Source organism: Lissotriton helveticus, chromosome 9 (genome assembly GCF_964261635.1).
Source record: "Lissotriton helveticus chromosome 9, aLisHel1.1, whole genome shotgun sequence".
Lineage (NCBI taxonomy): Eukaryota > Metazoa > Chordata > Amphibia > Caudata > Salamandridae > Lissotriton > Lissotriton helveticus.
Window position 1 is genome coordinate 776,491,691 of NC_136070.1, and position 23,865 is coordinate 776,515,555.

The window sequence follows — 23,865 nt, forward strand, 5'->3', positions numbered from 1 at the left end:
TCTGGTAATGGCACAAATGGATAGGGAGTTGGTTCCAATAGTAAGGGGCTAGATAGGAGAAAGCTTTACCACCCAAACAGGATTTTTTATAACGCGGGATGAGAAGTAGAGATTCAGACCCAGATCTAAGCAACCTGGGGGTACATATGTGGTGATTTTATCTGATAGATAGCTGGGATCGGGTCCATTTAAAGCTTTGTAGACCATACAACAGGTTTTAAATCTGATCTGCTTCTTCACTGGAAGCCAATGTAGATGTCGCAAGAGGGGGAGAGAGGCCGTTCGGGGGGAGTGTTGGAAACCAGACAAGCCGCAGTAGTCTGGATTACTTGCAATCTCTTTAAGGTAACTTCATTAGCTGAGATCAGCAGGGCATTGCAGTAGTCCAGGCGGCTTAGCACTAGTGCCTCGATCAGAGTTTTCGAGTAGTTGGAGCTAAGAACGGGAATATTCTTCGGAGAAGACTTAATACATGGAAGCATGCCCTAACAGCAGTTGTGACATGCTCTTTGAATGTTAGTTTATGATCCAGACGGACTCCCAGGTTTTTAGCCACTAGTTTTGGAGTTGGCACGGAGCCCAGTTCCTCTGGCCCCCATCTTGGGGAACACCTCACCACTGCATCTCCTAAGAACATGATCTCAGATTTCCCCGCATTAAGCTGGAGGAAGTTATCCCTCATCCAGTCAGCGATAGCTGTCAAACCCTCCAAAATGGTGGACTGAGCATTGGGATTGTTTTTTATCAAAGGTGGAGTGGGGTATAATCAGCATAGGAGATTGGGATAAATCCTAAATTCCTCAGTAATCCCGCTACAGGAGTAACATACATGTTGAATAAAGTAGGTCTTAAACAAGAGCCCTGAGGTACTCCCTTAGTCAGTCTTGAGGTCTCCGAATGAGAAGAGCCAAATTGATGGTCTGAGCTCTGTCTGACAAGAAACTCAACATCCATTTTAGAGCAATCCCTTTAAGGCCAATTCCCTAAGTCCCCTAAGCAGAGTCTGATGGGACATCATGTTGAAGACTGCAGATAAGTCAAGCAGCATTTGTAGTACTGCTTGACCTTTGCCCAATGACATTCTCATGTTATCAGTAACTGCAACCAACGCCGACTCTGTGCTATGTCTGGGTCAAAATCCCAACTGAGATGGATCAAGGCAGTTCGAGGCGTCGACAAATTCAGACAGATGTTTGTTGATATGCTTTTCTAGAAGCTTGTTCAGAAGAGGAAGCAGCGAAATAGGCCGATAGTTGGATAAGTCCTCCACGGGCGCTTTGAGATTTTTTTTCATTGGAACTATTTGCGCCTCCACTACTACCAATACCACCACCACCGCCAATACCACTACCATGACCACCAATACCACCACCACAACCACTAATACCACCACCAATACCACCACCACTAATACCACCACCAACACCACCATCAATAGCATCACCACCAATACCACCACCACCACCAATAACACCACCACCAATACCACCCCCACCAATACCATCACCACCAATACGACCAACACCAACACCACCAATACCACCACCACCAATCCAATACCACCAATACCACCGCCAGTACAAACACCAACACCACCACAACCAATACCACCACCACCAATACCACCACCAATACAACCACCAATACTACCACCAAAAACAATACCACAACTAATGCCACCACCACCACCAATACCACCACAACCAATCCCAACACCACAACCACCAATACCACCACTAATACAAACACCACCACCACCAATGTCATCACCACCAATACCACCACCACCAATACCGCCACCACCAATACCATCACCACCAATACCTCCAACAATGCCACCACCACCAATACCACCACCAACACCACCACCACCAATATCACCACCAATACCATCACCACGAATGCCACCAATATCACCACCTCTGTCACAACCAATTTCACCACTATGACCACCAATACCACCACCAATGCCATCACCACCAATACCACCACCACCAATACCTCCACCACGACCAATACCACCACCACCACCACCAATGTCACCACTGCCAATGCCACCACCACCAATACCACCATCAATGCCACCACCTTCACCACCACCAATACCTTCACCACCACCAATGCCACCACCACCAATACCAACACCCCTACCTCCAATACCACCACCCTGACCACCAATACCACCACCACCACCAATAGCATCACCTCCACCAATACCACCACCACCAATACCACCACCTGCACTAATACCGCCAATAACAATAACGCCATCACCAATACCACCACCAACAATACCACCACAACTACCAACACCGTCACAACCACCAACACCACCGCCAATACCACCACGACCACCACCAATGCCACCACCACCAATGCCACCACCACCAATACCACCACCACCAATACCACCACTACCAATGCCAACAATACCACCACCACCATGAACAATATCACCAACTCCACCACAACCAATTTCGCCACCACGACCACCAATACCACCAACAATACCATCACCACTACCACCATCACCAATACCACCACCAATGCCACCACCTTCACCACCACCAATACCACTACCAATGCCACCACCACCAATACCAGCACCACCAATACCACCACCCCCAATACCACCAATGCCACCACCAGCACTACCACCAATATGACTACCACCAATACCAATACCACCACCACCAAAACCAATACCACCACCTCAGCGCCTCTCACTCACTAGTAATAGCAAAGGCACTCTATGAGGCCAGAGCTGCAGCTGAGACAATCCATCCATCCCACCACCTCCACCAATGCCACCACCACCAATACCACCACCAATACCACCACCAACACCACCACCAACACCACCACCACCAATACCATCACCAATGCCACCAATACCACCACCACTACCAATATCACCACCTCCATTACAACCAATTTCACCACTACGACCACCAATACCACCAACAATACCATCACCACCACCACCAATGTCATCACCACCAATACCACCACCACCAATACCACCACCAAGGCCACCACCTTCACCACCTCCTTCACCTTCACCACGACCAATGCCTCCACCACCACCACCACCACCACCACCAATACCACCACCACCACCACTACCACCAATACCACCACCACCAATGCCTCCACCACCAATACCACCACCACCAATACAACCACCATTACCACCACCACCATCAATACCACCACCTTCCCCACCACCAATACCAACACCAACACCACCACTGCCAATACAACCACCCTGACCGCCAATACTACCACCACCAATACCACCACCACCAATACCACCACCACCAATACCACCACCGCCAATACCAATACCACCACCAACAATACCATCACCACTAATACCCCCACCAATACCACCACAACCAATTCCACCACCACAACCACCAACACCACCACCAATACCACCACCACTTCCACCACCACTTCCACCACCAACAATACCATCACCACCAATACCACCACCACCAATACCACCACCACCAATGTCATCACCACCAATAACACCACGTTCAACAGAATAGATCATTCCTCAAGGATTGATTATATTCTGTTGGACTTAAAACTTTGGGGATTGGTCCTTGATATGGTGGTGATAGCCACTGTTGAGAGTGACCATAACTCACTTTCTTTATCTCTAACGAACCCCTGGCTTAGTAATGAACCTGCAACCTTATCTATAAGCCCACATACAATCACTGTTTCCTCTTGTGGAAGACGTCTAAAGTGGAACAAAATTGTTATGGACACTATTAAGATCTCCACTATAGACGAATTACTTATGGCCTCACAAATAGAACTGGATAATATTAATCCAGCTTTGTTAACTGAAAGGGCAACACCTATCTTCGAAACAGTTGTTAAGTCTATAGGGGAAGTCTTTTGGGCTAGGGGTTCTGAAGGGAGGAACTTGCCCCAGTCTAAACCTAGGGGTAAGCACGATTGGTATACTCCAGCATGCAGACGGGCAAAGTCTCTATTAATAGAGGCCGTTAAAAGTAAATCCCAATCTTTGATACAGACTGCCAGGAAAAAGCATAAGATTACACTGGCACACGCTAAAAAAGAATGGGAAGAACAGTACTGGTTTACTCTTAAAGAAGCCAGTCTCAAAAAAGACCCAAAATGTTTCTGGGATACAATCAGAGCCAGAAACAGGCCGGACATTGATCTTATCTCGTGTAACATTTCAAGTCAATCGTGGGTTAACCACTTTTCAAAATTATACTCCCGACATGATGATTTGCCACCTATTGAGGCTGCTAATGAGGCTGAAGGGAGGTTTGTGGTTCCAGCAACTAATTTGTTACACTGGAGCATTGTTCCTGACAAACTTGACTTTACAATCAAAGAGGTGGAATACGCTATAGGTACCATCAAGCCCCAAAAAGCCGCTGGTCCGGATGGTATTCCTGGCGATCTTCTGAGGTCAGATATTCCAAAGTGGGGTAAATTCATTCACTCCTTACTTGTTGCCATCTGTAAGGGTGCTCCGATCCCTTCGTCATGGAAAGGGGCGGAGGTGGTCCCCATTTTTAAAAAAGGTGCCAGAGAGGAGCCGTCCAACTACAGACCAATTAGTCTGCTGGATATTACTCAAAAAGTAGTTGGCAAGGTTCTACTGGTTAGAATATTGGACTGGATAGAAGAAAACAAAATCCTTTCTGACTACCAGGCAGGATTTAGAGTGGGCACTGGGACAGTTGAGCAAGTCTTTAGGCTCATGATGGTGTATTGGAGGGTTGTGGTTATAGGCAAAGGCAGTCTTTATCTCGCATTTATCGATTTAAAGACTGCCTTTGACCTTGTACCGAGGGAGTCCCTGTGGAGAGTCTTGGCCGATATGGGGTTGCCACACTATTTACTTATATTACTGGTTAGGCTGCATGAAAATAGCTTTGCCCAGATTAGGTGGGGTCCAGGAGGGGAGATAACTAGCAGTATCCCGGTAGAGAGAGGGGTCCGCCAGGGATGTGTCCTTGCTCCCACCCTGTTTTCTCTTTACATCAACGGGGTGGTTGAGCATCTTTTAGAACATCCTTCAGATGAACCATCCCTGGCTGGAGAACGTATACCTACCCTTCTCTTTGCGGATGACACGCTTTTAATATCGAAATCCCCGATAGGCCTTCAAAGGCTTTTGAATAATTTCCAATCTTTTTGCACCAAACAGGGCCTCGTAATCAACACGGGCAAGACTAAATATCTTGTGTTGAATCCCCCCAAAAAATTAGCACGCCCCCAATCCTGAATGCTGAACCGTTGGAGAGAGTAGAAGTATTTGATTACCTTGGCATACGTCTATCTCATAAAATGCAATGGACCCCACACTTGGATAAAATGTTATTATCCCACAAAAGGACAACAGGAGCTATTTTGAAAGAGCAACGCTCCTGTGTAATTAGACCAATAGCTGTTGTTCTTGACATTTATGCAGCTAAAGGGGTTAGTTCTGCTCTGTACGGGGCGGAGCTTTGGGGCTCATCCATTACCAATGATTTGCCAAAGTCCGAAAGAAAGTTCTGTAGGGCGATTATGTCACTTCCTCAGGGTACCCCTACGGTCCCATTAATGTTTGATTTAGGCTGTCGCCCTATTGAAGATCTAGCAAAATTACGTCCACTCCTACTATGGGCACGATTGTGGCGAGTGCCCGAACTGAGTAAATATGCACAAGGCCTCGCAGAAATCATGTCCTTGTCAGGGTGGCACAAAATCAAATGGCTGAGTGACATCAAAATCTTGCTTTTGAACTTAGGCTTAAAAGATTCGTGGGCTAATAGATCTTCTCCTCCAAAGGCAACCCTTAAGAAACTTTATTGGAACTAGATTATGTCACAACGAAACTCCAATGCTTCTATGGGTAGACTCACTGAAGAGTTCTTGAAATTTAAGGACTCTCCAAAACGTGAACTCTATCTGGACGCTATTGGCAAACCTTTTGATAGGGCTCTTTATTTTAAATTTAGAGCAGGGACCTTGCCATTGTATACTTTCTCCTCAAGATGGAAACTGCCTGCACAAACCGTAGAGCTTTGCCCAGCATGTTTAGCTAGACCAGAGACATTGGCACATTTTATGTTTGAATGTGGAGAGTACAATTTACCTAGGAAAATATGGCTTAAGCATTTATGTCGCCAATTGGGCACTAGGTGCCACGCAGATGCAATTCGTATATTAATTTCCGATAGCCGTATTACCTATGCTTGTGCTCTCGCCAAATTTTTATCTTGGGCTTGGGTAATCCGAGCCAAAAGGCTTAAATCAATTGTTTAATTCTTTCTTAATCAACCCATGACGTGAAAATAATTGTATATGTGTAGATTCTTTTTTATAATCTGTTTTATCTCCGGCTTCTTTTATTGTACTTATGAATTCTATGTGAAGCTTTTATGATAATCTTTTGTCGAAATAAAGCCTTTTTGACTTGACATGACTTGACTTGACAATAACACCACCACCAATACCACCACAACCACCACCAATACCACCACAACCACCACCAATACCACCACAACCACCACCAATACTGCCACCAATACCTCCACCACCACCACCACCAATACCACCGCCAAAGCCACCACCACCAATACCACCACCACCATTGTCACCAATACCACCACCTCCACCAATTACACCACCATGACCACTAATACCACCAACAATACCATCACCAGCACCATCATCACCACCACCACCAATGCTATCACCACCAATACCACCACAAATGCCACCACCACAAATACAAGCACCACCAATACCACCACCACCAATACCACCAATGCCACCACCAGCACTACCACCAATACGACTACCACCAATACCACCACCACTAAAACCAATACCACCACCTCAGTGCCTATCACTCACTAGTAATAGCAGGGGCCTGTATGAGGCGAGAGCTGGAGCCCGAGACCATTTCTCCCTCCCTCCATGCCTGCCATATTGCACAGCCCTGCACAGGAGGTGAAGCCAGGGCCCTACTACAGCTGGAGTGTGTTTTATTAGGCCAAAGAAAACAATGACATTACGCAATGCCACACTGCACACTCAAATCATGGAGAGGGCAGGAAATAGCCCCCCCGCTCCTCCTACTGAGCCGTGACAGTGTAATCACAGAGCGAAAGGTGTTGGAGTGCTTTGTTAGTGTTTATAGCTCGGATCATATATAACTCTCACTTCACACTTTGTGTCTGTCTAATTTGCAACACTTATACATCTTCTTCACTGCACTATTTATCACTACTTTGAAGACGTCGCAGGCTGGTCTCTTCCTCTGATATTCACAATCTAACAAGCGGTCGAGAAGGCCCTTTATTGCAATGCAATAGGTCTCGCATTTGCGAGAGTTTAAGATATTAGTTTTGTAAGTGACAATGCATTTTATTTATGTTTTAAAACCCAAAACATAAATATTTACAAATTTACAATGCCAATAGCTCAAACTTGTGTGAATGCGAGACCTATTGCATTGCAAGTGCTTGTTGCTACTTTTTGCCAACCCTTAGCACAGCCAATAGGTCTGGCTTTAATGCACTAAACAGCATTTATGAATGCCTGTGTTTACATGTCTTACATGCTAAAGCCAGACATGTGGGCCTTGCCAAGGCGTGTTTATTTTAAGATTCATGACGACAAGTAATGCTGGTGAAGAATGCATTTTGGGAGGGGTTAAATGTGCATATTGCACTGCAGATTCTTAATTCAATAACAAAGAACCATAGGGAAAATAATGCAATGGTATGTGCAGGCACTTTAAGATAGAGAAATGTTATTATAAAGTCCCTTGAAAGCTTGTTCTGCCTTGCCCAAAAAGCTTTTGCTTTATAGTTCGTTTTCAGTTGTGAAAAAATACGAATATTGAGGGTAAAGGCAAAGGTGTTAGAAACCCGAAGCACTTCTAAAAAATACCACTCAATCCTAAAAGTGAATTTAAAAGACGAAAAACTTATTTGCAAAAACCTTAACAGAATAAAAAAGATTTTCCTTTTAGCTGTGTTTTTTTAAAACTTTTATAACTTCACATTTTGCTTGTGGTTTATCTGTTTTCCATCTACTACTTTTTGAGATGCCGCCATTGTTTTACAAAATGTATTATTTTTATTTCTTCCTCATTGGATCCCACAGTTTTTATTTAGTGGCTTTGTCACTGAGTGATTACAATCTGTTCATTTTTTTCATTTCTTCATTTTCTATGTGTTGCAGCTACCTAGTAAGAACGTGCGATTCTATGTGGGTCCCTTAAGCCCAAACGCATTCACTTTTACTATGACGTTGGTTGTCAATGTATAAGAAGTCTATTAAGGTAATTCTATTTTTCGTGTTTTTTTATTTGAATTCTTATTTTACCGTCATGATTTGAATAATCAATCCACACCATGGTATCAATAAATTTGTCAGAAAGAATTTGCAGGGAAATGTGTCAAGTTATTTTGCAGTAATAACATAAACCTGATTTCAAGGCTTATCTTTTGTTTATTCATTGTGTTAGTAATATTCCAGGACTCCTGACGTTCTTTGATCAGTGGTGTTCTTCTGCATTTCACTCACCGAGATCACTTTGTGAGAAAGGCTGCTGTAGTATTCCTCAAGTTTTGTCTCTTGCTGCCACTTCTCCTCCTCCGCTTGAAGATCTTTAGTTACAGAGCTAGTGACTTTTGCCTGGAGCAAAAAAGCAGAGATAGATGAACTGCAAAGGATCATTGAACACTGCATGGGTTTGTCCCACTATGAAAGGAAATACTTTGATTAAGAATAGTCTAAAATAAAGAGGTGCTTGCATCACTGCTACAATTTGTCCATGAAACATTTCATTTCATTTGTTTAGCTAAAACATACATGTTTATGGCCAGTAATTACTGTACAAATAGATAAAACAGCCATTTGCTTTGTCACTCACTTTATATCAACTACCTGTTACACTTTTTACTTTCAAAAGTTACTGCAGCTAATCCCCTATGCTCTCTTACACTAAGTATTTTATGCACGTATGGTACTGGGATTACACAATTCTCAACTTGGAGATACCTCTTGTAATTGCTAGAGTTTGTAACAATTTGTAATCTTTGTGTTTAGAGGACAATCTGACGATGTGAATTATCAACTTTCTGGCAGCAAGGCATTTCAGCTTTGTAGTAATGTCTCTATCACAAGTACATTTATAAACATTGCATTACTGCAGTCAATACTGGATAGAATATATACAATTATAGCTGGGTAACTGTTAATAACAGGAATGTTTTTCAACAAGGGGTTCTGGGTTACATGAAATGTACAACAGGAGCAAAATCAGAGTTTCCCTTGCTATCACTCAGAACCCTTCGGTCCAATTGTATGTTATGCATGGCCAGCTCAAATCATCTATCCCTGCCTTTCAAAAGCTATGCAGGAGAAAACGATTCAAGGGGAAGTTGTACATAACATGGCCTCATCTGCCTCAGTATATCGACCACACTTCCCCTGCAGTTTCTGGACATCACTCTCCCTACCTCCCATTATAAGGAACACATAGTACCCTATCACCCTCTCACACCAGCCTCAGCATTATCTCCCTCTCAAACATTTAGAAATACTTAGTATCCTGCTACCCACCCGCACCACCTGCTCAATTTATCATTCACTCCCACAAATCTGCTTCTAAAAAGGTGGTGTCCAGCCACCCACTTTCACCACACTCTTTTCAATCCACCCTCCAATAATTGTTTCCTACTCTTAATAAATTATAGCAGAGAATTACTAGATTTAGAATCTGGTATTTACGCTAAAGGCTCTAAGGCAAATTCATAAATTACATACATTAAATTCCATCAAGAATTTGAGAGTAGTTTAATGCTGTTGTATAAGGTTGATGACAAATAATAGAAACAGTTCAGGACATACACTCTCCGATCATAGAAGAAGGCCCTTACCTGGACTGCACTGACACACTTATCCTCCAAGTCCATCCGGGTCTCTGGGGCCAGTAGAGGACCCATCTGATGAAGACTGGCCAAAGACGCAATCTCAGGACGTCCAAGCACTTCCCTGGGGAACAGAACAGAATATAAATCAGGAAGGACATACACCAACATAAAACCATTAGACCAGTGAACATAGAATTGGCAATATGTTCTAGTGCATTGGTACTGCAAAATGAAATCACAGCAAATGAGAATGAAGCATCAGCAGGCACATCCTGACTCCTTAATCCCTGCATTGGGGCTTTATAAAATAATAAGTGCAGGAGCCCACATTTTTTTCTGAAGCCAGCTGCTGGCAGAGCCAAACTCAAGGGCTTCCGAAAACCAAGGTGTCTTTGTCTTGAATCCACCTCTTGTCTCTTTCAACCACCACCATACACTCCTTGGCCTTTTACCTCACTCTTGCAGGTTCTATTTCTTTCTTGCTTTCTCCCTTTGTCACTGTTTTTTCGTTGTTCTCCTTTTTTCTCCTTTTACTTTTTCCAGCTGTGAGTGAAAGTCTTATGAGAAAAAATATGTGCTAGTCCCAAAAAAATAGCACATTCGCCCCACCTGCAACCACCAGCACACATTAAGCATTGGCCTGCCTACGAAGACACTACTTAATCTTAAAGTTTCTCACTTCCTTTCCAATGTACTATTATGGTTGTCCTAAGGCTGATCCAGGGCCATTAGAACTAATTTAAAGATATTGTCTCCACTGCTTCTGATAGTAAGCTCCTCCATTATCTCCCGGCCACGTAAGCAAAACAAATGCTTATGTATGTGACCGCGAGTTTCTTTATTCCAGTACCATATCATAGTCACAAGTTTTAAAATTACTATCCTGTTGAACAATGCAGCACCGCCTACTGTCTATATTAATGGCCGACATGAGGTAAGAAGCACAATATAAAAATAAGTTATTATCATTAGTTTTACACAAAATAAAGTCATCTCTGGAAAGTCAAACTTCCTGTTGAATTTGTTTCTCAAAATATTAAATATTCCAGACTTTATCTGGTAACTGAGAGCACTCGGGATGGGATATTGAGTTGCTTCTGTTGGAGTAATAGCGGTATTCTATCCTAGATATGCAACCTGCCCATATAGGAGCTGGTACTGGTAGGGTTATAGGAGGGAAGGTTCGTTTGCAGGTGTTTCGTTAATGGAATGGGATCTTTGCACAGTGGAGCGGATATTCGTCTACCATAGATATGCCTTGTCTGGGTTGCACCTTTTTCTGTGGAAGCAGACCTTAGTCAGTGGGGTTTATGGGAAAGGCACCTATGGGAGTGGAGCTTTGTCCATTGGAGGGAATCTTGGTACTTGGGGTAGTTGATAGAAGAGAAGCCTCCTCTACAGTGGAGAAAACTCCTCGGCTAGTGAAAGGCTTTATGAGTGAAAGGGAAGTTTAGATAGTTTTAGGGTAACTACGTCCATGAGAGAGTAGGAGTCATTGTCTATGGGATCTAAGTCTGTGACAGGGGACCATGCATCATGGAAAGAAAGCTCTGTTTAATGAAATAGAGCTTTGTCTATGGAACTGGAATTTCAACATACTAACAGTGTCCTAAATGGGAGATTAGTTTATCTATGGCAGGAGAGCCAAGAGATTGGCAGGGGATCTTCACCCAGGGGGAGTGAGCATCATCTACTCACTGATAGTTTTGTCCACTTCATATGATTATATGTCTTCAAGAGGGAATTTTCCTAGTAAGTGCTGTGTCCACTAAACAGGAGTTTTATCTACAGGCACAAACTTTAATGGTGTAGGGAAACTTCATCTAGGTATGTGTATAATCAATGCTGATATTTGATTTATTGGCAAGCTTTATGAGGGTTTTATTGTGTTGAGCGTTATTGACAGTTTGCATTTCTAGTAGGTATTTTAAATATGTAATGCATTGTCTAAAGAGACATTTCATCTATGCGGTAATGTCCCTCTTGAATGTTTTTCCATGACATGTAGTGTGTATGTGGAGTTTTATCTATGGGATTTTAATGTAAACAAATAATCTTTTGGGGATATTCTCGAAAGGATTTATGATTATTCATAAAGCCTTATCTTTGAAACTGACAACTTATCTGTGATTTGTTTGAGGTACTTTATCTGTCATGTTCTTCATTTACATTTGCTCTTCATTTATCAATTCATCAAGGTTCCTCAAAGACAACATGTACATTTAGGACAAACAGACTAATGGTGAATGACTGTTTGTCAGAAGGTTGGATTCAGAAATATCCTACTACAAGAAAATCATATCAAAAATTTTAAAAACCCAAATATTGTGCACGAAGATATATATTGGTAAGTATAGATTAAGAGGCCCAAGTAGGAGGTCGTTTATGTTTCTCTTACATCACACAACGTGATGCAAGAAGGAAACAAACCTTAGGAGAGATTTTTGAAGCCACGCAAAGCCACTCTGCATGTCTCTGAGTAACTTAAAAAATCTGGGGTAACTCATTGCAGTGCAAATTACTGTGTTGCATTACTATGTCATGAGTAGGCATTTCGTGGGTGTTCCCACACAACTCTAATGAATTTTGACGCATCCCCAGATTTACAAGAACTTGTAAACCTAAATGTACACCTTCCCAGGGGAGGAGGGTACGAGGCAAAATATCTCTATTTCCCCTTGTTTCTTTCTCTTTCTATGTGTGCTGCATTCTGCAGCACACATAGAAAGAGGAATATGCCTCCCAGAATTGGTTTTGTGCAGGAAGGTGCCCCTTTCTGCATAAAAACAATCCTGCCTGCAACAAGCACCCTTGCACCATGGTGCAAGAGTGCAGGCGTGAGCGCTAGGGTGCCAAAAGGGCACCAGTGCAAGGGAAAGGACAGGGATGCACCGTATTGATTTAAATATGGCACATTTCTGCCCTTTCCATTTCCCACAGTGCAGCGGTGCATGGTGACTTGCTGTGATGACTGTGTGACTGCCTCATAAATGAAACCATTGGTATTCCTAACCCTACATAGGTGTAACTTGCAACATATATATATGGTGAGCAAGGCAGGAGATACTGCTGATATGCGTTACAGCAAGCAGTGAATAAACATTGCTCAAAAATATATCCGAGTCTGCAGTGTCGATGTCCGGTTCAGAAGGGAAACAGGAGATTGAGTTATTACACATATGCACATATATACATATATACACATGTATATATGTGTATACACATACACACACAACTGTATATATATATATATATATCTGCCACGAACCTCGCACCTCACACAGTTACTTCAGAACCACGAAAGACGAGAGTAGACCCAGGTTTGGTGCTATTTTAATTTATTCGGAAACACCACGAGCCGCCATCACAGCGCGTTTCGGCAGATCCCTGGCTTGATCACATGACAACATTGTTGTGTACCACCTCCATTTTTAAAGTGACCGTGCATTCACTTAATTCATAGACATCGAAGACATACTTAAAGAATAAGGGCTCAAATACTTTTATATGTCAACACTACAAAGTTCAAATATTATGTATAAATAATTTTTTTTAAAGAAAATCCTAAAATTATACTTTGTATAAATGTAGTTTCCACACAATATATATAGCTATTATCTTGGTACATATAATTTTTCAATTTTGAAAATATCTGGCTCAAATGCAGTTATTCTTCGATGCCCCAGGTTATTCTTATCCATGCTAATGTAAACAAACAAAAGTGATAAAATGGAACCCATATAATACCCTATTGGAAAAATAATAATGAAGTGCAAAATGTGTTTAAAGTATAGCTTCCCTGCTGTACTTCTTAATGTGCAGATTAAAAACTAAAAAGTGCTTCAGTGCCTATTAAATACAAACATAAACACATTCCACTCTTGCTAGAATTAGTAGCCTCTAATTCTAGATGTGGCTACTATAGCTGGGATATGTGCAAAAAACAGCATGTGCAAAATACATATTCATTTCTTATATTGGAGGTTTATATATACACACACACACACACATATATATATATATATATATATATATATATATATATATATATATATATATATATATATATATATATATATATATATATTACCTACTGGCGGTCGCCAGTAGGTATATATAGTTAGGATTTTTTCTCTATGGGTTTTTTGAAAATTCTATGTCTAATAACTTTGGCGTTTGTGGACGGAATTGGCTGAAATTTTCAGGAAAATGGCACATTTTGTTTCTGAGCAGCCCCTGAAAATTTTGGGGGGGTTCGTCAAGGGGGGGCCGAGAAAAAAGGGGGGTCCCAAAACGCGTTTTTCCCATGTTAATTTCCATAGGGCGGTTGGCCTCACTTTTAGCCCGAACGGCTGAATGGATTTGCACGAAACTTGGCAAAATTGTAGGGACTGGTAGCCCGATGTGCCTTTTGTAGGTCTCAATATATGTGCTTCAGTGGATTTTGAGAAATTAATGTTCAAAAAAAGATATATATCTGTAACAGCGGACTGGGCAGCGCTCCGCTACGCGTACTTTTCGCGCAACGGAGCTTTGTGAAGCGAAGCTGATTGGTTCTCCGGCGTCTGTCAACATTCCAAACAGTCCGTAGCGGCCGCCATCTTGTCTCTCGGTAGGATCGAGAGACAAGAGGAGGCCAAAGCGAAGGGGCAAATGACCATAAGGGGGCATAGTACATTGTCGCTCACCCCCTAGGTTTGATGTGGAGGTTTTAAAAGGGCCCCGCGGGGCAAAAAAAAATAAAAATAATAATAATCGAACAGCTGAATGGATTTGCACGAAACTTGGCAAAATTGTAGGGACTGGTAGCCCGATGTGCCTTTGCTAGATCTCAATATATGTGCTCCAGTGGATTTTGAGAAATTAACGTTCAAAAAAAGGTATATATCTGTAACAGCGCACCGCTTCGCGTACTTTTCGCGTTACGGAGCTTTGCGAAGCGAAGCTGATTGGCTCTCCGGTGTCTGTAAACATTCCAAACAGTCCGTAGCGGCCGCCATCTTGTCTCTCGGTAGGATCGAACAGCTGAATGGATTTGCACGAAACTTGGCAAAATTGTAGGGACTGGTAGCCCGATGTGCCTTTGCTAGGTCTCAATATATGTGCTTCAGTGCATTTTGAGAAATTAACGTTCAGAAACAAGATATATATCTGTAACAGCGCTCCGCTTCGCGGAGATAAAATTATATGTGTATTACCTAGCTGTTGCTAACACCAGTTAGCGACGGCTAGTAGAAGATAGCGACCATCTTGGGCCCCACTTTGCATGTGAGTGATATTTATCACTAATGACATGCAAAGTGGGCATGCCAAGATGTTAGCGACTGGAAACAGTCGCTAACATCGCTATCTCCTATTATCAACTTTTGGAAATATTCGAGATAAGGGCGAATATCTCCAAAAGCTACCACCTGCCCTGAGCAGTTCTTAGCCATGTTATCCAATGGGAGGTGGATAACATGGCTAAGAGCATTAGCTCGGTAATGCATGAATATCGCTGAGTTTTCAGCGATATTAATGCATTGCGGTCGTTTTTTATCGTATTTCCGATAAACCTTGATAATAGCAAGGTTTATCTGCGATAATTTCTGACGGTAAAAAAATCGTTGCTAAGCATCGTTAGGGATAAATATCGCTTAACTTTGGTAATATGCCCCAACGTCTGTTAACGTTCGATTCGAAGGAAATCAGGAAGTGTTGAAAAACATTGTCTGCGCCATCTTGTCTTTTTTCAAATGCCACACTTTTGTCGTGCACGGCAGCCATTTTAGATGCCTTGACCAGACCCACTCTGTTCACGCTGTCGATCCTTAGCATGGCTCCCCACCCTCGCAAGCATCTCCCCCAGGCAGTGGTCACCCCCGCTCTCTGTCTTATGCATGGGTAATAAACCTCCCCCATCTGCGCTGCTGTTCCCTGAGAATCACACCCTGTGCCCGCCCGACACCTCCCTTTCGCCCTATTCACTACCGCACCCTCTGACACTCCTTTTCCTCTGTGTCCGATTGTCCAGGCTGGTCCTAGGGTATCAGCTAGCCCTGCAGATGTAGTTTATGGCCACAGCTGTAAAGAATCACCCCTCTTCAAAGGAGTTATAGTAGATCAAGGCCCACACTCGATGAGATCCGTCACAGCAGAAGCGTTGCTATTATCTGAAAACCATCCTGTATTGTGATTGGGGAGGGGACCGAGCCTGAAGCGGAAGATTCCAGGGATGACTGTTTGTACATCAAAGTTTTTACAATTATGTGTCACATTAAAAATATATAGCACTCCGACAAAGTAGTAAGATTATAAAACTTTAATAATTTATAAATATATACAAGAAAACAAAAATAGTAATAACATATAAACATTTTTAGGGAAAAACAACGAAGTAGCGGTCGGCTGTGCGAATAGTCCCAACGCAGCACAACGTCCAGATTTCCGGCGTGGGGCGTCGCGGGGGGTGGGTCATCAGTAGCAAACTGTTGTGCGAATAGTTCCAAGGCAGCAGAACGCGCCGAAATCTAGATGACACGAAAGTGATGTCTAGTAAGTTGCCACCCAGCAAATAACGGCATGGGGCGTCGCGGGGGGTGGGTCATCAGTAGCAAACTGTTGCGCGAATAGTTCCAAGGCAGCAGAACGATGGCACCAAGGTGATGTCCAGTAAGTTGCCGCACTGGTTTTGGTATCCTACAATGCTGCTCCGAATAACGGCGTGGAGCGCCAAGGGGGAGGCGGCGTGAACGGGCCTCTCCAGGTGGAGTGTCATCTGTTGTAGTGGGGCGCCCCTTTACCGTTTCAGTTGCCATTCTGTCCGTTTTTGGTCCACTGTGTCAAAAGCCGCAATTCAGCTGAGTTGCGCCCACTCTTGCGGTGCAGCGATAGGCGGCTGTCACAGGACTCTCAAAATGGCGGCAGGCTGTTTCCTTTTTGGGCCTGGTCCACTGAAATGGCCCTGGGACACCTTGGAAATCGGACGCTTGTCTGCTAGGTCTTGGACCCCATTCTCGAAAGCGTCCCCTCCGCCTTGAGAATTCATCAAAAGTTTTGGGGGCTCCGACTCCTGCAGGCTTCTGGTGGGGAGCGGCTGCCATGATTGCTCGCGGAATGACCACGACTGAGCTACGAGATGGTGGTGCTTTCATGCTGACGCCAGCTTCAGTCTGAAACATCCAGAAACAAGGTGGGGCTTTCATCGTTTGGGGAAAAAAAAAAGTTTTCATCCTATGAAAAGTGTTGTTTTTAGGTCACATGATCAAGCCTTCCATCATTAGGAAACCAAAAGTAAAATGAACCAATGAAAAGTTTTATAAACAAGTCACATGACCTGTTATGCGGCATAGGGTGTAAAATGCGGAGAAAATACGTTGGCACGTGAGGCGGCGTCAGTAGCGGACCGATGTGCGAATAGGCCGAAGGCAACACAACGCGCCAAGATCCGGATGGCACCGAGGTGGTGTCCAGCAAGTTGCAGCACTGGTGTGGCCATCCTACAATGCTGAAAGTCGGCGTGGGGCGCCCCGTTGGCCTGTGAGTTTGCGTCAGTAGCGGACCGATGTGCGAATAGGCCGAAGGCAGCACAACGCGCCAAGATCCGGATGGCACCGAGGTGGTGTCTAGTAAGTTGCCGCACTGTTATGGATATCCAACAATGCTGAAAGTCGGCGTGGGGCGCCCCGTTGGCCTGTGAGTTTGCGTCAGTAGCGGACCGATGTGCGAATAGGCCGAAGGCAGCACAACGCGCCAAGATCCGGATGGCACCGAGGTGGTGTCTAGTAAGTTGCCGCACTGGTGTGGCCATCCAACAATGCTGAAAGTCGGCGTGGGGCGCCCCGTTGGCCTGTGAGTTTGCGTCAGTAGCGGACCGATGTGCGAATAGGCCGAAGGCAGCACAACGCGCCAAGATCCGGATGGCACCGAGGTGGTGTCTAGTAAGTTGCCGCACTGGTGTGGCCATCCTACAATGCTGAAAGTCGGCGTGGGGCGCCCCGTTGGCCTGTGAGTTTGCGTCAGTAGCGGACCGATGTGCGAATAGGCCGAAGGCAGCACAACGCGCCAAGATCCGGATGGCACCGAGGTGGTGTCTAGTAAGTTGCCGCACTGGTGTGGCCATCCTACAATGCTGAAAGTCGGCGTGGGGCGCCCCGTTGGCCTGTGAGATGGCGTCAGTAGCGGACCGATGTGCGAATGGGGCCAAAGGCAGCGCAACAATATTTTCTGATTTGAAGACACCACAAGGCGCTGAGATGCCAAGATCCGGATGGCACCGAGGTGGTGTCTAGCAAGTTGTGGCACTGGTGTGGCCATCGTACAATGGTAAAAGTCGGCGTGGGGCGCCCTGTTGGCCTGTGAGATGGTGTCAGTAGCGGACTGATGTGTGAATGGGGCCAAAGGCAGCGCAACAATATTTTCTACTATATTTTCGGAGTAGAAGACACCACAAGGCGCTGAGATGCCAAGATCCGGATGGCACCGAGGTGATGTGTAAGTTGCGGACCGATGTGCGAATGGGGCCAAAGGCAGCTCAACAATATTTTCTGAAGAGAATACACCACAAGGCGCTGAGATGCCAAGATCCGGATGGCACCGAGGTGATGTCTAAGTTGCGGACCGATGTGCGAATGGGGCCAAAGGTAGCGTAACAAGATTTTCTGTATGGAAGATACCACTAGGCGTTGAGATGCCAAGATTCGGATGGCACCGAGGTGATGTCTAGCAAGTTGTGCCACTGGTGTGGCCATCGTACAATGGTAAAAGTCGGCGTGGGGCGCCCTATTGGCCTGTGAGATGGTGTCAGTAGCGGACTGATGTGCGAATGGGGCCAAAGGCAGCGCAACAATATTTTCTGACTGACACCACAAGGCGCTGAGATGCCAAGATCCGGATGGCATCGAGGTGATGTCTAAGTTGCGGACTGATGTGCGAATGGGGCCAAAGGCAGCGTAACAATATTTTCTGTATGGAAGATACCACTAGGCGTTGAGATGCCAAGATTCGGATGGCACCGAGGTGATGTCTAGCAAGTTGGTGTGGTCATCCTACAATGCTGAAACTCGGCGTGGGTCACCCCATTAGCCTGTGAGATGGCGTCAGTAGCGGACCGATGTGCGAATAGGCCGAAGGCAGCACAACGCGCCAAGATCCGGATGTCACCATGGTGGTTTCATAGTTGAGAGGCACTTCATCTGCAGTGGGGCGCCGAGATCCGGATGGCACCGAGGTGATGTCTAGCAAGTTGCTGTACTGGTGTGGTCATCCTACAATGCTGAAATGTAGTGGGGCGCCCATTTACCGTTTCAGTTGCCATTCAGCTGAGTTTCGGCTGCTCTTGATGCTACAGCGACAGGCGGCTGCAAGAGGACTCTCAAAATGGCGGCCTGTTCTTTGGATTTGGGCCTGGTCCACTAAAATGGCCCTGGGACACCTTAGAACTCGGACGCTCGATTTTTTTTTCCTTTCCTGTACATGCAAAAAAAGGTAAATGCCCGGTATGTTACACGCTTCATCTGCCACGATGAACTCTCCAGAGGAACCGAAAAAAAATATAATTGTGGTAACTATACCATGCATCGTCATATGGAGAGGTGGCACCAATTAATTATAGTGCTGCATAAAAGAGAGATTTGGAGGAGAACCCCTGACCTGCTAGTACATTCATCAAAGAAGTGGCACTGAGAGCTTCAGAGGCAAGGGAAACGGTCCCAAATATTTAGAAGAACTTTGGAAAGATTAAAATGACATGTTTAGATTGTGGTAAATTAATTTCATGTGGGCAGATGAGTGTTACTCTAATAAATACAGCATATGAACATCATCATAGTCGATGGTTGGTAGAGACATTTTGACTATATCCTGGACCTGCCCGTCCTCGCCCAAAATGGCGCCGGAATAAATGGGACTCGTAACTCCTTGTTGTGTACTGGTTGCAGAACCTTGAAATCACGAGATACGTATGCAGTTTTGAAGCACATGGCGGGCGGGGACGAGAATTGATTGAATATTTCGACATCCCTATTGATATTAAGTTCTGATGTGTTATTGATTACTGTACTGTTGAAAATTCGAATTAACGTCACCCATGGTACTTGCCCGCAAATGTATATCTAGATAATTTTATTGTAACTGGCCCTGTCGTATTTTAATTATAAAATGTACGTCCACCGATTCCGTAACTGTTAGACACCTTAGTTTTTGCAACCTAATGGCCCGCCCGTTACGTTCCTCTACAGTGTAAATGTCTATTCATCATATACGATTACAGTTTGCTCCGTGGCAGGCCCACGTGGTTATAGGCTCGTATTTGTATAATGAAATTTTCACAATAAAGGTTTTTAAAAGAAAACATGGTAGTAGTGTATACATTGGTAAAGTTTTTAATAATAGTCACTGTTTTAGAATCATTAAAAGGCAAGTGAAATAAAGCAGACCAATTACATGAAGGGTAAAAGGTATAATACGAAGGAACGCAGTAAAGATAAATGGTCAAGGGCTGTTGTGTTTTCTATTCCTGCAACATAAAGTGATCGATAAGAATCTCATATTCAGGCGTATCGGCGACTAAGACAGCAGGTCGACCCTCTTTTGCTCAACGGCTCCGTCATGGGACGAAGAAACGCTCTTTTTCTCGAAAAAAGAATATATTTTACTTGCAGGACAGTTGTAAAATTTCCGGGAAAGTATATTAGCCTGGAACATTATAACATATATTTAAGAGAAAATAATGTTCGGAAGTAATTAAAAGCGTAATTTTTAGGTGATATGACCAAGGCTTTCATCATTAGAATAAGAAAAGTAAAATGAACCAATGAAAAGTTTTATTAACAAGTCACATGACTTGTTATGCTTACGTTACGCGCTGCGCGCCCCGGATGACTTCCGGATGCGCTAACGCGGCGCGTCATATGACGCATTACGCGACAACGCAGGTCCAGAATATAGTCAAAATGTCTCCACCAACCAGCGGTCGAAACACAACCCCTTTCAGCAGGCTAAATAGTTCTGTTAAATGACAACAGAAGGGACAGGCAACAAGAACCATCAGTCAAAGAGGGGAGGGCTAGTTCTTCTCTACCGGGTTACATTGGGGCGCTACTGGAACTGATCGAATTGGTAGTCTACAGTGTTTCTGGATGTTTCAGACCGAAGCTGGGGTTAGCATGAGAGCAGCACCATTTCGTAGCTCCGTTGTGGCCATTCCGCAACCAATCATGGCAGCCGCTCTTTATCGTTATTTTGGGCGGGGTGGGTGGCGGAGCCGAGCTGTTTTGCAGCCATCATTGTGTGGAGTTCAGTTCATCTCACTAGTTTTGTATTTGTCATGAGGGGTTGTTCCTAATGTTTCTATTTTAGCGAGGTCAAAAAGAGATCCCATTAGTGGCCTACTGATTTTGCTCGATTCCTTTTCTTTTTTTTTACACGATTTTTCGTTATCTGCAAAGACTAAACAGAGTATTGCGACTCTGTGTTTGTTTGTAAATAGAGAATGAACCAAAGAGAACTAATTCTAAAACAGTAAATACTTGGATAACAATCAATCAAATGGAGAGAGAAGCAGGCACGACGGATTACAACGGGGGCAAAGGCCTGCGTTAACTACCTTTCACTATCTGCAAAGAGAGAGTACTCCTAATAGAAATGAGGGGGGGGGCACCATTCAAAGCAGATCAGTGTGCATAAACACGAAAAATTTTTCACTTACCACGTACTTGACATTCGACAGCTTATGATATTTGCTATTAAAAAACCATTGAAATTCACTGAAAAAACCATAGGTTATAGACCATATATAGTTAGGAATTAGCATTTACAAAACCTTGAAAATTCACTGAAAAAACCATAGGTTATAGACCATATATAGTTAGGAATTAGCATTTAAAAAACCTTATTTTACTCACACAAAACCATTGAAATTCCATATATAGTTAGTTGCACTAACTATATATCGCGCACCCGCAATCCACTGCTGATCATGTCACATATTACATCATTTATGACATGGTCAGTGACATCACTGATGACATCACTGATGACATCTCAAATGACATCACTGATGACATCACTGATGACATCTCATTTGACATCAATGACCACATCACTGATGATATCATTCATGTGACAATACAATGCATCTCCTCACATTTTAATATAACCTCTGTTTCACCCAGTGTTAAATACAGAGTATAATTTTTGAAACCATTGACACACCAATACTAGTTACTACATACGTACTCACTGATTCCTACGTCTACACACACATTCACTCATTCACCCATACAATCATTCATACATACAATCACTCATCTTTACAACACTATCATATGCACTCATGCACCTATACAGACACTCACACTCTGCCACTCATCCATGGAGTTACTCACACACCTAGTCAGTCCTGTAAAGAATCAATCACACTTCCATTTTCTTGTCTATACAGTTAAACATAGAGCACCTTACATTTTCAAACATATAGTAACACATACTTACTTTCTTATACAATCATTGATACAAGTACACATTGATCTGCACAGAGTCACACACCTCCCAGCCAGCCACACACACACTCAGTCTCCCATACAAATACTTGGACAATCAATCAATAACCCATATAGTTAATCATATAGCTACTGATCAACACATGCAGTAGTTTACAGAACAACAGACATAATGATGCACAAATTAAGACAGTTTAGTCACTAACCCATGCACTCAGTGAGACACATTTAATCACTCACTCATACATTCAGTCATGCACCTACTAAATCCTTCGTCCAGACAGTTATACATCTACTCATTCTTCAATATCTAAAACATATTTAAACTTTACAGAAACACACAGTCACTGGATGATGTCATCAGTGATGTCATCAGTGATGTCATTTGAGATGTCATCAGTGATGTCATCAGTGATGTCACTGACCATGTCATGAATGATGTAATATGTGACATGATCAGCAGTGGATTGCGGGTGCGCGATATATAGTTAGTGCAACTAACTATATATGGAATTTCAATGGTTTTGTGTGAGTAAAATAAGGTTTTTTAAATGCTAATTCCTAACTATATATGGTCTATAACCTATGGTTTTTTCAGTGAATTTTCAAGGTTTTGTAAATGCTAATTCCTAACTATATATGGTCTATAACCTATGGTTTTTTCAGTGAATATATATATACATATATTATAAATGTACATTTGGGTGTAATTAAGTACAGTAAATTAATACTTACCAATTTGCTTTGTTGATATTTTGGTGATCAATGTTTTTGGTAACATATTTTTGTAGCATGGTATTTAAAACTTGTATTCTATTACCATACATTGTGTTAGATTTGAGGGTCTCTCGTTGGTACAGGTAGGTACTTGTGACAAATAGGGACCCTTGCCTCTAGTCAGGGTAAGGGGGTACACTCCTAAAATTACCCCTGCTCACCCCCATGGCAGCTTGGCACGAGCAGACAGGCTTATCTCAGAGGCAGTGTGTAAAGCATTTGTAACCACATACAGTAACCCAGTGACAACACTCCAGATGGACACCACACAGTTGTATATTAAAAATAAGTATTCTTTATATAGATTTAACACAAGACCATAAACGACAAAAATCCACAATACTATACTTAAGATGGTAGTTTTAGCTTAGTTCAGTTAAGTTCTTAAGATGCGACACTTTGCGTCAATGTACCTTACAATGCGTTGTGCTTCCACAACAAGCAATGTTGCAGCAATGGAAATGCGGCAAAGTTCCGGTGCAAAGAAATAAAGATGTGAAGATCTTCCAGATGCGGCATGCTTCTCCGATGATGTGAGGAGTCTTGATTCGATGCGTCAGCTGCAGCGGCGATACCATTGTTCAGCGATGCGACGGCAACAGCTTCAGCTGCGACACTCTTCTCTGATGTTTGAGAGAAGCTTCTGCACAATGCGACAACTACAGCGGCGACAT

General features: G+C 43.5%; 1 protein-coding gene across 3 annotated transcripts in view; it reads right to left on the reverse strand.

Annotated features, from left to right (window-relative positions):
• Positions 1-23,865, reverse strand: part of EXOC3L2 (exocyst complex component 3 like 2) — a 547,377-nt gene that overhangs the window by 162,551 nt on the left and 360,961 nt on the right. For all 3 annotated transcript variants that reach the window (XM_078660900.1, XM_078660901.1, XM_078660902.1), the window contains exons 4-5: positions 9,942-10,056; positions 8,584-8,694 (exon numbers count right to left, since the gene is read on the reverse strand). In XM_078660900.1, coding sequence (XP_078517026.1) covers positions 8,584-8,694; positions 9,942-10,056 — 226 coding nt within the window. The remainder of the gene's footprint in view (positions 1-8,583; positions 8,695-9,941; positions 10,057-23,865) is intronic.